The 15,655-nt window shown below is 43.3% G+C and overlaps 1 protein-coding gene across 2 annotated transcripts in view; it reads left to right on the top strand.

Moving 5' to 3' along the window:
* Positions 1 to 15,655, top strand: part of MYO1D (myosin ID) — a 352,821-nt gene that overhangs the window by 201,843 nt on the left and 135,323 nt on the right. For both annotated transcript variants that reach the window (XM_073326164.2, XM_078850736.1), the window contains exons 18-19: positions 2,581 to 2,725; positions 3,433 to 3,537. In XM_073326164.2, coding sequence (XP_073182265.2) covers positions 2,581 to 2,725; positions 3,433 to 3,537 — 250 coding nt within the window. The remainder of the gene's footprint in view (positions 1 to 2,580; positions 2,726 to 3,432; positions 3,538 to 15,655) is intronic.

Genomic DNA, 15,655 nt, shown 5'->3' with positions numbered 1-15,655 from the left:
GTAGAGTATAAGCTGACCCACCAGGGTGCCTCACCCTCAACAGGTGGCATTAGGTCCTACCATTTAGTGTCAGTGCGGAACATGAGGGTGAGGAAATGGAGAGTATGGAGCACGAGTGTGTACAGATATGCCCGTCGCGCAGTTTGAAAGCAAACTGGCTGCAGGTCACACAAGGTATACGGGTGGGGCAGCCAGGGAGGCTCATGGGACAGGGGCCTGATAAAAAGATCCAGAGGGCCTAGGGTATGGGGGTGGGCAGGGAACACCCTTCTGCAGGACCTGCTCGAGGTGAGCCAAAGAGGCGGGCGACAAGGCTGCCCTCATCTCCTGAAATACGAAGTGTGGAGAGCCCCATGCGCTGAGCAAGTGTCAGGGGATCCACGCAATTTCCCTGATCATAGTCCAGGAGGTCTCTGATCCTGGTGTCTCCTGCCAGGACCAGCCTCTGGCGCACCTAGCGGGACTCCGCCACCTGTACACCGAGTTGGGAATTGTGTAGCAGGGGCTCCGCAAGGAGATCTACCCCATTGGCGACTGCCACAGATCTGGTTGGCAAAACCAGCTTCCAGGTCTGGAGCACGTCCTGGTGGAAGACCGGAAGCTCAGAGATGTCTCGCGGAAGACCTCTCGGATGGAGATAGTCATAGATTCACAGATACTAAGGTCAGAAGGGACCATTATGATCATCTAGTCCAACCTCCTGCACAATGCAGGCCACAGAATCTCACCCACCCACTTCTGCGATAAACCTCTCACCTGTGTCTGAGCTATTGAAGTCCTCAAATCATGGTTTAAAGACTTCAAGGTGCAGAGAATCTTCTAACAAGTGACCTGTGCCCCATGCTACAGAGGAAGGCGAAAAACCCTCAGGGCCTCTTCCAATCTGCCCTGGAGGATAATTCCTTCCCGACCCCAAATATGGCGATCAGCTGAACCCTGAGCAGCTGATAAAGGAGCTGCCGGTCATATCGGAGCCCTCGGAAGTGGTGCAGGAAGGCATGCGCCAACATGCTCTACGCCTGACTACCTGCACCGTAAAGAGGTCTCTGCAGGGCCTGGGACAGAAGACATGGACCTGTGCAAGAGGGTCCTGGAAGGCCGATACATTAGCCCTCGAACGTTAAAGGCCCTTTTTCATACAAGCTGAGAAGGGGTTACCTCAGGTCAATCAGGGGTATCTGGATCCAATTAAGGGCTGCCTGAGGCCTTTAAAAACCCCTCCTCTGGTGGGGTGGAGAAAAGGGGTGAGAGAGAGACAAGCTAGTGGCAGCAGGGGAATAAGCTTCTCCAGGGTGAGAGGCTGTGTTCCTTCACATAGAGGAACAACCAAACCTGAGTGCCTGCTAGGGGAAGGACTGACACCCCCTGACAAGCAACAGGATGACACCCTGACCCAGCGAGGAGACAGGGAAAGGTATCCCTCTTTGTTTTTGTATTTACAAGACTGATTCTTTTTCGTTCGGTGAAGAATCACTCCTTAGGCCACCCTGGGGCATATCCTGAAAACACAGCTGAAGGAGCACAGAAGGAGGAAGGCAAACACTGCCCAGGGTAGGGCTGATTTACCCCAGGCCCACCATTGCCAGAGGGGGCAGTGCTAAGTCTGGTGAGATGAAGGAGGTGCCTTGCCACAATATCTATAATCTATATTTAGTACTGTCTCCCAGTATTTAGAGGCATCAGAAATCAGTGCTTTCAAACTCAGTGGTGCAATATCAACATCTGGTGCTAGTCCAACAGAGTAGAGAAATTAGCATGGCTGCATTTTGAAGAGTGGCTGTAAAAATGGTGCCTCTTTATTGAACAGCTCTGCTCCCTGTATATGTTCAGAGTCAGAACGGACTTTGGCTAAAAGGTTTTTAATAGCATTAGCCTCGTAAAGCCAATACTACTACAGAAGCATGGGAGACAGTGTGGCCTAGTGGATAGGGCACTGCACAGAGAGTTAGGAGACCTGGATCTAATCCTAATTCTGCCATTGACCTGCTAAGTGACCTTAGATAGATCACTTCACCTCTGAGCCTCTGTTTCCCTTTCTGCACTAGTTTGGCTTGTCCAGTTAGATTGTAAACTCTTCAGTGTTGGGGCTGTCTAACCCAATCGGGTCCCAAATTTGGTTAAAGCTTTGGAGCGTTCCTGTAACACAAATAGTAAGAGTGAAGTAGACTGTGTTCCTGTTTTCACATCAACAGTTAAGCAAGTTCCAGTTGCTGGGTCAATTCTGTCATTAAAGGGAAATGGGGTAGCTGAGCCAAGAATTTGGCTTGCAGAACCTTTATTATTGGTGATGTGCTAACAGCCCAGCATGATTCTTGGATGCCAGGGCATGTTTACAGGACTAGCAGGTAGGAAAACATTTTATTCTGGAATTGGAGACAACAAACATGGAACTTTGTGATGCCATCTCTTACAAAGTCACTAAGTGTGTTGTTTGAAAAATGACTTCAATTGAATAATGGCAGCTAGAAAAGTCTGTTTACCCCAACTCTCCCGGTGTAAATCAGGTAAGGCTCCCGATTACTCTGGTCTTGCTATGGGGCACAGATAAACTTTGGAGTTGATTAGATGTTCTTTTTTCAGGTGGAGAGCAAATGTGCTTATCAAGAGCATCCCACCAGAAGATCTTCCTCAGCTCAGGGCTAAGGTTGCTGCCATGGAATTGTTGAAGGGTCACAGAGCAGATATTGGGCTACAAAGAGCCTGGGAGGGTAACTATATTGCATCGGTGAGTGCTGTGATAGAAATGTTCAATCTTCCGTCAGTGCAGATGAATAGGGAAGAACCTCCCTGGTGAGGCCTAAGGGAATCAGGAAGGGAGAGTCGGAAAACAGTGAGTGTTCTAAAAATTAAATGCATTCCAACTCCTCCATTAAGAAGTAGTCTGTAAACAGTTTCAAAAAGATTCCAACTTTTACTGTGCTAAGAACTATAATTTTGTAAATACCAAACCTTATTCTCATTATTCTTGGGGCCACTGTTAATCAAGATACCAATTAACATCGTCAGTTGACTCTTCCAGTGCCCAGAGATAGGATGGAAAATGCAACATGAGAATAAAATTGCAGTCGTTAGGGTGGAAGTTAGAAAATAGCATAAATGGAAGAACTAGGCAGAGGAAAATGCTTAACTGCCTCTGAGAGCGTAGTGGAAATTTCCTTATGTGTCTTCCTCAAAGGTAGCTCCCGCTTATTAGAGCCTTCCTTTTCCCTTAAGCCTTTGTTTCTAAAAGGTCCTTTAGAAAAGCATGCAAAACTCCGGATGCTGTTTTTCTGTACTGCAAGGAAATGTCTGATACACTCCCTTATCAGGAGACTTTATTACAGACTTCTTGGTGAGCTTGCCATTCCATCAGGCCTAGGTTGACGACAAAGCATGATTGCTCTGTTTGGTAATTAAGAAAAATTATGTGCCCGTCTTTGTTTGCTCTTCCAGAAACCAGATAACCCTCAGACCGCAGGCTCTTTCATCCTTATTGCCAATGAGTTGAAGAGGAAGGACAAGTACATGAATGTGCTCTTCTCATGTCACGTCCGCAAGGTAAATAGAATGAGTGGTTGGAGGAGGAGGAGAGAAATCTACAGAAAGTCAAAAGCTAGGCTGGGAACAGAAATGCCACAGACTGATTTTCTTGTGGCTGAAGTGAAGTTTTCTGATGCTAAGGATGAGGAGAAAATATTTAAGTTCTGAGCAGCCCTATCATCTGACCATTTGTTGCTTTAGGGAGATTGAGTTTGGAGTAGATATTTTATATTCTGTAATATATCAGGTGGAGTTCAAAGCAGCAGCCCAAACAGAAGGCATGTCATTGAAGTTTGCTTTCCACTAAAGCTCACAGGCACTGGATAACAAACTATTCTCTAAATTCCTTTGTGATGTATTGTGAAGTAATAATTCTTTTCCTTAGTGTTTGTAAGACCCTTGAAGGTTTAAAATACTACTCAGCAATCGGTGAAACCAGGGAGGCTAGATCATAGTGCAAGTATATAGGCTACTTTTAACAAGGATTTTGACCAAGAAAACGAAAACTTTAGGATTTAGTTTGTCTGAAGAAATGGTGCCAGGAGGGTCACATCCTATCCTTGTTATGTTTCAAGTATCAACATTCGTATTTTGGACCACTGATTTCTTAATATTGAGCCCAAGCTAACAAGGAACCCTTCACTTTAAGGGACACCTCTGACCACCTAGGACCTGGGAGATGAACCCAGGTTGGATTAAGTGTAGCTGATTTTGGTCTGATTGAAAGTCTCTTTCCAGGGTGGAGACACTTAAATCAAGGCAATTTCAAATTATTGATTTAAGTCAGGTTGAAGGTTTGTAAAACTAACTTGAAAGTTTGTGTTATTGCAAATTGAGAATAACATTTGTAATGACGTAAATTATGCTGTTTTTAAATGCTGATCAAGTATCTTATTTGAATGTTATGAAACTGCTATAGACAAAAAGCAGAATATTTAAAACTAGTATCTGAAAGCTTGTGCTGTTGCACAGGCGTAATTTGTAAAGTAATGTGTAAAAAATTTAAAACAGCTGAAAATGGCTGAGAACTTAAAAAGTTGAGAGTAACAGACTGTGAATCTCAGTGGTGTTTGAACCTGGTGATATTCTAAACAAAGAGCTCTCAACCATGCTTGTAGCTGTTACAATTGCTTCACACTGACCCAACAGACATTCTAGGCTTCAGAGTGATGTTTGGTGGTGTGTGTGCTGGTTATGTTGTTGGGTGGATCACAGAATCATAGGACTGGAAGGCACCTCGAGAGGTCATCTAGTCCAGTCCCCTGCACTCATGGCAGGACTATTGTCTAGACCAGGGATGGCCAACCTGTGGCTCCGGAGCCATATGCGGCTCTTCAGAAGTTAATATGCGGCTCCTTGTCTAGGCACCGACTCTGGAGCTGGAGCTACAGGTGCCAACTTTCCAGTGTGCTGGGGGGGGGGTGCTCACTGCTCAACCCCTGGCTCTGCCACAGGCCCTGCCTCCAGTCCACCCCTTTCCACTCCCTCCCGTGAGCCTGCTGTGCCCTCGCTCCACCTCCCCCCCCAGAGCCTCGTGCACGCCACGAAACAGCTGATTGGGAGGTGCGGGGAGTGAGGGGGAGGCGCTGATCGGCGGGGCTGCAAGTGGGTGGGAGGTGCTGGGAGTGGCAGGGAGAAGCTGATGGGGGGCTGCTGATGTATTTCTGTGGCTCTTTGGCAATGTACATTAGTAAATTCTGGCTCCTTCTCAGACTCCGGTTGGCCACCCCTGTTCTAGACCATCCCTGACAGGGGTTTGTCTAACCTGCTCTTAAAAAATCTCCAATGATGTAGATTTCACAACCTCTCTAGGCAATTTATTTCAGTGCTTAACCACCCTGACAGTCAGGAGGTTTTTTCCTAATGTCCAACTGAAACCTCCATTGCTGCAATTTAAGCCCATTGCTTCTTGTCCTGTCCTCAGAAGTTAAGGAGAACAATTTTTCACCCTCCTCCTTGTTGCAACTTTTTAGGTACTTGAAAACTGTGTCCCCTCTGTCTTCTCTTCTCCAGACTAAACAAACCCATTTTTTTCAATCTTCCCTCATAGGTCATGCTTTCTAGACCTTTAATCATTTTTGTTGCTCTTCTCTGGACTTTCTCCAATTTGTCCACATCTTTCCTGAAATGTGGTGCTCAGAAATGGACACAAGACTCCCAGTTGAGGCCTAATCAGCGTGGAGTAGAGCGGAAGAACTACTTCTCGTGTCTTGCTTACAACGTTCCCACTAATACATCCCAGAATGATGTTCGCTTTTTTTGCAACAGTGGGGTGGAAGTTGTTGAAATCCAGGTGGAATTCTTCAAGGGCCTCCTTCCTTTGGGTCCATATGATGAAGATGTCATCAGTGTAATGCAAGTAGAGGAGGGGCGTTAGGGGACGAGAGCTGAGGAAGCGTTGTTCTAAGTCAGCCATAAAAATGTTGGCATACTGTGGGGCCATGCGGGTACCCATAGCAGTGCAGCTGACTTGAAGGTATAAGTTGTCCCCAAATCTGACATGGTTGTGGGTGAGGACAAAGTCACAAAGCTCAGCCACCAGGTGTGCCGTGGCCTCATCAGGGATACTGTTCCTGACGGCTTATAGTCCATCCTCATGTGGAATATTGGTGTAAAGAGCTTCTACATTCATGGTGGCCAGGATGGTGTTTTCAATGCATCACCAATGCATTGTAGCTTCCTCAGGAAGTCGGTGGTGTATCGAAGATAACTAGGAGCGCTGGTAGCGTAGGGTCTGAGGAGAGAGTCCAAATAGCCATATAATCCTACTGTAAGAGTGCTGATGCCTGAGATGGTGGGGCATCAAGGGCTTCCAGATTTATGGATCTTGGATAGCAGATAGAATACCCCTGGTTGGGGCTCTGGGGGTGTGTCTGTGTAGATTTGTTCCCGTGCTGTAGGAGGGAGTTTCTTGAGCAGCTGGTGTAGATTCTTTTGGTATTCCTCAGTGGTACTCCTCCCTTCTGTTCAGGTGTTAGTATAATAATGCCTGCATCTGTAATTTTCACTCCATGCATCCGATGAAGTGGGTTCAAGTCCACGAAAGCTTATGCCCAAATAAATCTGTTAGTCTTTAAGGTGCCACCGGACTCCTTGTTGTTTTTGTGGATACAGACTAACACAGCTACCCCCTGAAATTTAATTAAACACTTTTTTTTTTTTTTAAACAAGCGTCATCAGCATGGAAGCATGTCCTCTAGAATGGTGGCCGAAGCATGAAGGGGCATATGAATGTTTAGCATATCTGGCACATAAATATCTTGCAACATCAGCTATAAAAGTGCCATGTGAATGCCTGTTCTCACTTTCAGGTGACGGTGTAAATAATCAAGCAGCAGTATCTCCCATAAATGTAAACAAACTTCTTTGTCTTAGTGATTGGCTGAACAAGTAGTTGGACCGAGTGCACTTTAGAGCCTACAAGTTTTACATTGTTTTGTTTTTGAGTGCAGTTATGTATTTTTATACATAATTCTACATTTATAAATTACATTTTCATGATAAAGAGATTGCACTACAGTACTTGTATGAGGTGAACTGAAAAATACTATTATTTTTACAGTGCAAATATTTGTAATAAAAAATAATATAAAGTGAGCACTATACACTTTAGTGAGCTACAGCTCACTTCATCGGATGCACACGAAAGCTTATGCTCAAATAAATTTGTTAGTCTCTAAGGTGCCACAAGTCCTCCTTTTCTTTTTGCGGATACAGACTGACACGGCTGCTACTATACACTTTGTATTCTGTGTTGTAATAGAAATCAATATATTTGAAAATGTAGAAAAACATCCAAAAATATTTAATACATTTCAATTGGTATTCTATTGTTTAACGGTGCAATTAATTGCAATTACTTTTTTTATTTTTCGCTTGAGTTAACTGCAGTTAATCAACAGCCCTAGTTTATATTCATCCTTTGTAATTTGACCTAGTTTCTAATTTTTGTAGGACTCTTTTTTGAGTTTCAGATCATTGAAGATCTCCCGGTTAAACCAGGGTGGTCGCTTGCCATACTTCCTTTGTTCTTGCACCCTTAATAATGTCTCTCTGAAAAACTGTCAACTGTCTTCAATTGTTTTTCCCCTTAGACTTGCTTCCCATGAGTTCTTACCTACCAACTCCGAGTTTGCTGAAGTCTGCCATCTTGAAATCTATTGTCTTTATTTTGCTGTTCTCCCTCCTACCATTCCTTAAAATCATGAATTCTACCATTTCATGATCACTTTCACCCAAAGGATGGTTGTGTTGATCTGTGTCTAGGGAATTGTGCTGGAAGAGTTGTCTAGATAGCAAATAAGTGTGAGCTGAAGTCAGGGGCTGTGTGTGTTTGGGGTTATTGTGTGTGTAGGTTGTGGTGTTTGGATCATTTTGTGTGTGCGCCTGCGGGGTTGTGCTGGGGGATTGTTGTTTTGTGTAGGTGACGGGCCAATTAATCCATCATCTGTGTAGTCTCCCTTATACAATCAATTAAATTGTTGCATGCAAATTAGGTGTAGAGTAAGAGTGGTGATTTGTTATTATCTCTGATATAATGGTCTAGGACTCTTCGAATGGCAGAGGTACATGCTTTACTGTAGCCATACACTGCACATGTAATTGATAAAGTCAAAATGGCTGAACTTAAAAATTTGGTAGTAACAAACCACAAAACCCAGTGATGATTGAACCTAGTGGTATACTGAACACAGAGTCCCCAGCCATGCTAGTAGCTGTTTCTATCACATCATGCTGACTCAGCAGTCATTCTAGGCTTCAGAATAACAATCTTGAAATCATGTTAAGTAGATGAAGGTCCCAGACCAGCAAACACTTAGATTCATAGATTCCAAGGCCAGAGGAATCACTGTGGTCTTCTCGTCTGACCTTCGGTATAACACAGGGCCGAGAACTTCCCCAATATAATTTCTAGAGCAGATCTTTAAGAAAAACATCCAATCTTAATTTAAAAACTGTCAGTGAGAGAATCTACCATGACCCTTCATAAGTTGTTCCAATGGTTAATTACTCTCACAATGAAAAATTTACTCCTTATTTACAGTCTGAATTTGTCCAGCTTCAACTTCCAGCCGTTGGACCATGTTATACCTTTGTCTGCTAGATTCAGGAGCCCCATAACCTTCTCTTTGTTAAGCTAAATAGATTGAGCTTCTGGAGTTTCACAATTAAGGCATGTTTTCAAATTCTTAATCGTTCTTATGGCTCTTCTCTGAACCCTTTCCAATTTATCATCATCCTTCTTGAATTGTGGACACCAGAACTGGACGTAGTATTCCAGCAGTGGTCACACTACTGCCAAATACAGAGGTAAAATAACCTCTCTGTTCCTACTGGAGGTTCACCTGTTTATGTATCTAAGGATCGCATTAGCCCCTTAGGCCACAGGGTCGCACTGGGACCTCATTATCCACCATCACCCCCAAATCTTTTTAGCGTCACCACTTCCTAGGATAGAGCCCCCATCATTGAAGTATGGCCTACGTTCTTTATTCCTAGATGTATACATTCACATTTACCCATATTAAAATGCATATTGTTTGCGGGAACCCAGTTTACCAGGTGGTCCAGATCGCTCTTGTCCTCTTCGTTATTTACCACTTCCCCCAACTTTTTTCATCTGCAAACTTTGTCAATGATGATTTTGTGTTCTTTCTGATTATTGATAAAAATGTGAAATAGCATAGGGCCAAGAACAGAACCCTGCCCTATGCTATTTCAAGCCAAGAACTGAACCCACTAGAAACACACCCACTCAGTGGCGATTCCCTGTTTACAATTACATTTTGAGACCTATCAGCCATTTTTTAATCCATTTAACTTAAGCAGTTATGAAAGTTTACTCAGACGACTAATCAATGGGACTACTTATGTTCTTGAAGTTAAGCTTACATATAAATGTTTGCAGCATCAAATGCTAAACTTGTATTTTTATTTAAAACTTTTAGTGATATAAAATGTCACTTCAAAACAACATTTCTTCAGCCATGAAAGCTATTTAGACTTTCAATTCAGTAATAAAATTATTGTGATCTTTCTTATACACAAGATCAAAATTTTCAAAAACAGAGGTGCCTATAGGCGCCGACTCCGTGGGTGCTCTGGGGCTGGCTCACCCACGGAAAAAAAATAGGGGGTGCTCAGCACCCACTGTGATGACCAGCTGTTGGCAGCCAGGGATCAACTGTTTTGCGAGAGCCTCGGCAGATGAGCTGTTTCCTATGGGTAGCCTGTACGCAGCTGCGATCACCTGTTTGCCGGGTAGGCTCAGATCAACTTTTTCCTGCTTCCCTGCTCCGGCAGGGGCTGAGTGAGTCTCACCAAGGGGAAAAAAAAAAAAAAAGCCTTAGGGTTGGCGTGGGCGGGAGTGCTAGGCTATCAGCAGCAGCACAGCCAGCCCCTGCTCACTTAGGGCTGCCCCACACCTCTTGGGCTGATGGCCACGTGTATGGTTGTTCCCTGCCAGCCAAGCTCGACTCCAGCCACAGCAGGCATCAGGTGACCCAAGGGAGCCTAGCCAGGCTGGGGCTGGGTGTAGTGATGGATTAGGGGGAGAAGAAGCCCTGGACCCTGGCAGGAGCTGCGCTGGAGGTGGGGTGAGGGGAGAAGCCCCAGACCCCGGCAGGAGCCACGCTGGGCAGGTGTGGGGGGAGGAGAAGCTCCAGACCCCGGCAGGAGCCGCCCGGGGGTGGGGGGAGGAGAAGCCCCGGACCCTGGCAGAAGATGTGGGGCTGAAGTCCCCAGCTCGGGAGCTCCAGTCACCCAAGTGGCAGAAGCTGCAGGGCTGAAGCCCCGACCCCAGTCTGTGCAGAGCTGGCCTGAGCCCCTCTCTCTCCTGTCCCCCCTGTGTGGAGCTAGCTTTCGCTCTCAGGCTGTGGAGAAATTCAGTCCAAATCTACCCACGTTTGTATCTCCATTTCCCCTATCATCACACAGGGGCCTTGGGGAAGGGGGCGGAGCTGGGATGGGGCACCCACCAGGAAAACCCAAAGTCAGCATGTATGGAGGTGCCTATAGTTAGGCTCCTAAGGATGGGATTTTAAAAAGTAGCTCAACTCCCATTGAGTTCCAACTGCACACCCTAATGAAGGATTATAGCCTGGTTGTAGCATTTCAGCTTTCCTGGCATATGGAAATTTGTTCAGTATATTGGCAGATGGTATTAGTTGCAAATACAACGCAGGGTATTTATTTATCAGTGATGTGTTTGGGTTTGTGTTGATCTCTCAGTAAGGCAGTTAATGAGGCCCTGGACTTGTTTTTTTACAGCAAAGCTAAGACTCTTTATTTTCGGTTTTTACCCAAAACAATTCCCAGGCTTTACAAAAGCTAATGCTAATTTTACTAGCTTTATTAATTTTCACCTGAATTTTGGATCACTCATGTATATGAAAATTCTCCTTGTGTTCAGCAAATCCAATCTACTACATTAATGGATGTGTGGTTGTTAATAATAAAATAGTCTAAGTGTAAATGCAAGTCTGTCAAAGTAATGTAGTGGACGATACGCACACACACGCATGTGTGTGCATTTGTATACGTACTGTTAATGTATAGTTAATTTTTTGTACTTCCTGTCCCATAATATTAACCCTGATATTTACCCAGAAAACTGTGAAGTTTAATTTTTTTCACTGATTTTCACCCATTTTTAATCTTAATTACAACACTGATAAATTCCCAGGAAATTTTAAACAAAATAAAAACAGAAATGAGGGGTCTTGAACGTAGCTGAGCACTTTAAATCTGAAATTTCCTAATAGACAAAAATCTCTGTAAAATCTGAAACTCTCCTAACAATTAGGAAACTAAACAAGTCCAAAATACCCACATTAGTAATTTAAGACTATAAATGGGAAAAAGTACAAAACTAGTCACATCTCATTTAAGTTTAAAAATCTATTTAATTTTAAAAATATTTTGTATCCACCCCACATCTTGAGGTGGGGGGTATGTGTCTCATTGGGATGTTCTGCTAGCTAAGTGATCTGATTGGCTGAAATTTTTTGTGGTGTGTGCCAACTCAGTTGTTTGGGGGTTCTCTGAATCTCTGAACCTCCTTCTAGTATCCTGTAGCAGTGAAGTCCTTCCTACTTTTCCTTATGCCAAGGGCACTGTATGACCACTTTGCTCCTGGCTTTTATTTTTCTGATTGTGTTGAAAACAAAAGAATAGAAATATTATATTGTTGGAAAAAGAAAAGGAGTACTAGTGGCACCTTAGAGACTAACCAATTTATTTGAGCATAAGCTTTTGTGATGTACAGCTCACTTCATTAGATGCATTCAGTGGAAAATACAGTGAGGAGATTTATGTACACACAGAGCATGAAAAAATGGGTGTTATTATACACACTGTAAGGAGAGTGATCACTTAAGATGAGCTATTACCAGGAGGAGAGCCTGGGGGAGAAAACCTTTTGTAGTGATAAGGGGATAAAAAGAAAAGGAGTACTAGTGGCACCTTAGAGACTAACCAATTTATTTGAGCATAAGCTTTTGTGAGCTACAGCTCACTTCATCGGATGCATTCAGTGGAAAATACAGTGAGGAGATTTATGTACACACAGAACATGAAAAAATGGGTGTTATTATACACACTGTAAGGAGAGTGATCACTTAAGATGAGCTATTACCAGGAGGAGAGCGGGGGGGAGAAAACCTTTTGTAGTGATAAGGGGATAAAAAGAAAAGGAGTACTTGTGGCACCTTAGAGACTAACCAATTTATTTGAGCATGAGCTTTCGTGAGCTACAGCTCACATCGGATCCGATGAAGTGAGCTGTAGCTCACGAAAGCTCATGCTCAAATAAATTGGTTAGTCTCTAAGGTGCCACAAGTCCTCCTTTTCTTTTTGCGAATACAGACTAACACGGCTGTTACTCTGAAACCTGTCATAAGGGGATAAGACACTGTGGGGGGGTTTCAGAATTTAATTTTCCTCACCATTATGCAACTTTTAAGCTTTTAAATCCCTATATTTTTCTCACACACTCATTCACTCTGATTCAGCTTTTGGTAACAATCTAACATACAAGGACAGAGGAAATCGATTTTCTAAAATAGTGAAGATTGTTACTTCATTCAATTACAGGCAGGCAAAGAACAATTTAAAAATTCCAATAGGATAACATTTGAGATTTTTATAAAGGGGCAGATTTCTTTTGGTTGTGGTATGTGGAAAGAATTCTCAGGAGTGAACACAAATAGATCTGTTATCCCTGTAGACCCCACCACTAAGTTCCCGCTGCAACACATATTAAAAGATGGCTGTTCTCAGTTTAGTTTAGTTTTATTGCATCAGTCTCTCATCACTTTACTAATAGCTAATGCAGTCCTTGGAATGCAGGGAGACGGAGTAGCCAAAGCTAATACTGCTGTTGCTTATCATGAATGCAAATGCAGCACCCTTACCCGGAAGTTGAAGGTCATTTCAATGCTTTCGATGCTGGAGAAAACTGCAGCTTATCCAACTATGCTTTTGAGAGCAAGCCCAAGCTGTAATTGGAAAATATTGGCGGGAGCATGGGATTATAGAAATGTAGTACTCTGGTTCTACTTTATAGTTTTAATAGTCTATCAGTGACTTTTTGATCGTTTTTGAAAGGTTAAATTGTTGGTGACTTAATTTTATGGAGTTTAGGTCAGACTTTATTCTCTGTGCAAACGGTCAGTTAAGGAATAATATCACATGACAATTCTTGAAGCTATCAGCAATGAAAGCCCATGGGTGGAAGATTTGTATTGCAGCGGAATTTATACACAGTCCTGTGAATACATTCTTAGAGCCCCACGGATATGTCCGGACCATTTTTGCAGATTGCAGATCGGATGCGGATACAAAATTTGTATCTGCACAGGGCTCCATACATTCTCTTATCCTTGTCCCCATTCTTGAGCATCTGTCAGACACCATCCAAGTTATCTAGTTGATGAGTATCGGTACACCTTTGGGAGTCTGTAGCCCCAAAGAGTATGTCTACACTGCAGCTTGGAGCATGCCTCCTAGCCTGGGTAAACAGACTTGTGATAGCTCAGCTTGAGCTAGTGTGCTAAAAATAGCCGCATGGTGGTTGAAGCGCCAGCAGAGGCTTGGGCTAGCCACCTGAGCTTGGACCTAAGGGAGCGGATGAATTCTAGGTCGGGTGGCTACCCCAAGCTTCTGTTGGTGCTGCAGTGTTTGCACTAGCTTGAGTCAAGCTTGCATGAGTCTGTCTACCCTGGCTGGGCAGCACGCTCTCGCTGCAGTGTAGATGTAGCCAAAGAAACTGACGGCAGCAGGTTAAACAACACACATCTGTTTTATAACGTTAGTAAATCTCATTGGGTTGGTCTAGTCCTCTGTGTGGTAATGACTTAGCACATGTGCAGCTTCATAGAATCTCAGGGTTGGAAGGGACCTCAGGAGGTCATCTAGTCCAACCCCCTGCTCAAAGCAGGGCCAATCCCCAATTTTTGCCCCAGATCCCTAAATGGCCCCCTCAAGGATTGAACTCAGAATCCTGGGTTTAGCAGCCCAGTGCTCAAACCACTGAGCTATCCCTCCCCCTAGGGCTGAGTCTGTCATGTTTCTGTTGAATACAGATTTGTCCTGCCTGCACCATTACTGAAAGCATGACTGATATTCTGCAAACCAGGTTTTAATCATGTTTTTTAATAATTGTACTGAAAACAGCTTTATCCCATCTATTTTAGGGCTCCTACCAAGTCAGCTGTATCAGCACTGTAATTAGAACTGGTTGGGAATTTTTTTGATGAAACACTTCACATTTAAGAATGGCAAGTTTTTGAAACTGAACCTGTTTGTTGGGAAAGGATAGATTTTTCACAAATTTATAGTTTCAAAAACTTTTTTGGGGGAAAAAGTTAAAGGTCAAAAATTAAATGTTTCATTTGACCCAAACATCATCTCCCCTACTCCCCCCATTTTTTAATTTTCAAGAAGTGAAAATTTTCAGAATCTCCACACTTTTCCCAGGTTGGGAAAACGGTTTCCCATTCAGCTCTAGTTGGAATTAGTGGTGATTTGTAAATTTTCGTCGTTGTAGACCTAGCCAAGCTGTTCAGCTCTTTCCAGCACTAGCTGAGCGGTGATGGTGGTGGGGGGGGACCCTTTGCTTACAACCATTTCCAGGAAGTTGACCCATTGCGAGCTGGGGTGAAGCAGCAGTAGCGTTGATTAATATGAGGCATATCTGTCCAAGCAACAAGCCTGGGAACTGAACCAAAGTGCAAGAAGATTTTACTGGACTTTAGACTTTTTTGTCACAGTAAAAGTTACCCGTACCTCAATTGTGTATAGTGGTAAAATGTGAATAATGGCAAAATGTTCAGTGGGAAAGCAGTGCTAGGCAGGATAAAATGGTTTTAAACACCATTATATTTCTATAATGGTAATAAAACATGTCTGCTGACATATTTTGTGAGAGTCAGTTCATTTAAAGAAATCAACAGCAGTTTTCACTGTTGCGTAACTTGCCTAACTTGTAAATTGAAAGTTAAATTTAAGAACTCAGTGCAGTGGATTAGCTAAGAAACACATCAGCTGGAAATGTGAAATGGATTTTTAGTTAACTTGTTTTAACTGTCTTGATGGTCACTATTTTTGTCTCATTGAATAATAAAGTGGAATCCATCAGTGGGAGATTGCTTTCCTGTTTGTTGTTCGGATTCAGAATCTCATTCTTCAGTTTTTCTGACTTACTGATGTTATGGAATACACATTATTATAATTCTACCTCTGCAGTCCCAGTTAATGCCAATCCTGGAGACTGATGCCATAACAGGAGCTGTTAATATGTGAATTAGTTGCCAGTGATACTAATGATCTTTACCACACTGTAGCTGTTCTATTTTTAATTGTAAGCCATCATAGCTACTTCCAAGAAGAAGATTGGAAAATATCCCCTTGACATGCTGTTTGGGAGAAAAACATTTTCAGCTAAGTTAACAGTTTGAGAGGGAGCCAGTTCCAGGGAGAATGGTGAAGAAGGAAAGCAGAGGAAGACAAATAATGCTTTTTAAAAGCAGCATTTCCACAGCAGGCTCCGTTTGTCACACAGTCCATGGAAAGATAAGACTGGAAGCAGCATTTTGACCACGTTATCACGTAGACTGGGATAATCCCTGAATTTGCC

This window comes from Lepidochelys kempii, chromosome 27 (assembly GCF_965140285.1).
Source record: "Lepidochelys kempii isolate rLepKem1 chromosome 27, rLepKem1.hap1, whole genome shotgun sequence".
Classification (NCBI taxonomy): Eukaryota; Metazoa; Chordata; order Testudines; family Cheloniidae; genus Lepidochelys; species Lepidochelys kempii.
Note: the sequence above shows the minus strand (reverse complement) of the source record. Positions and strands in the feature narration are given on the sequence as shown.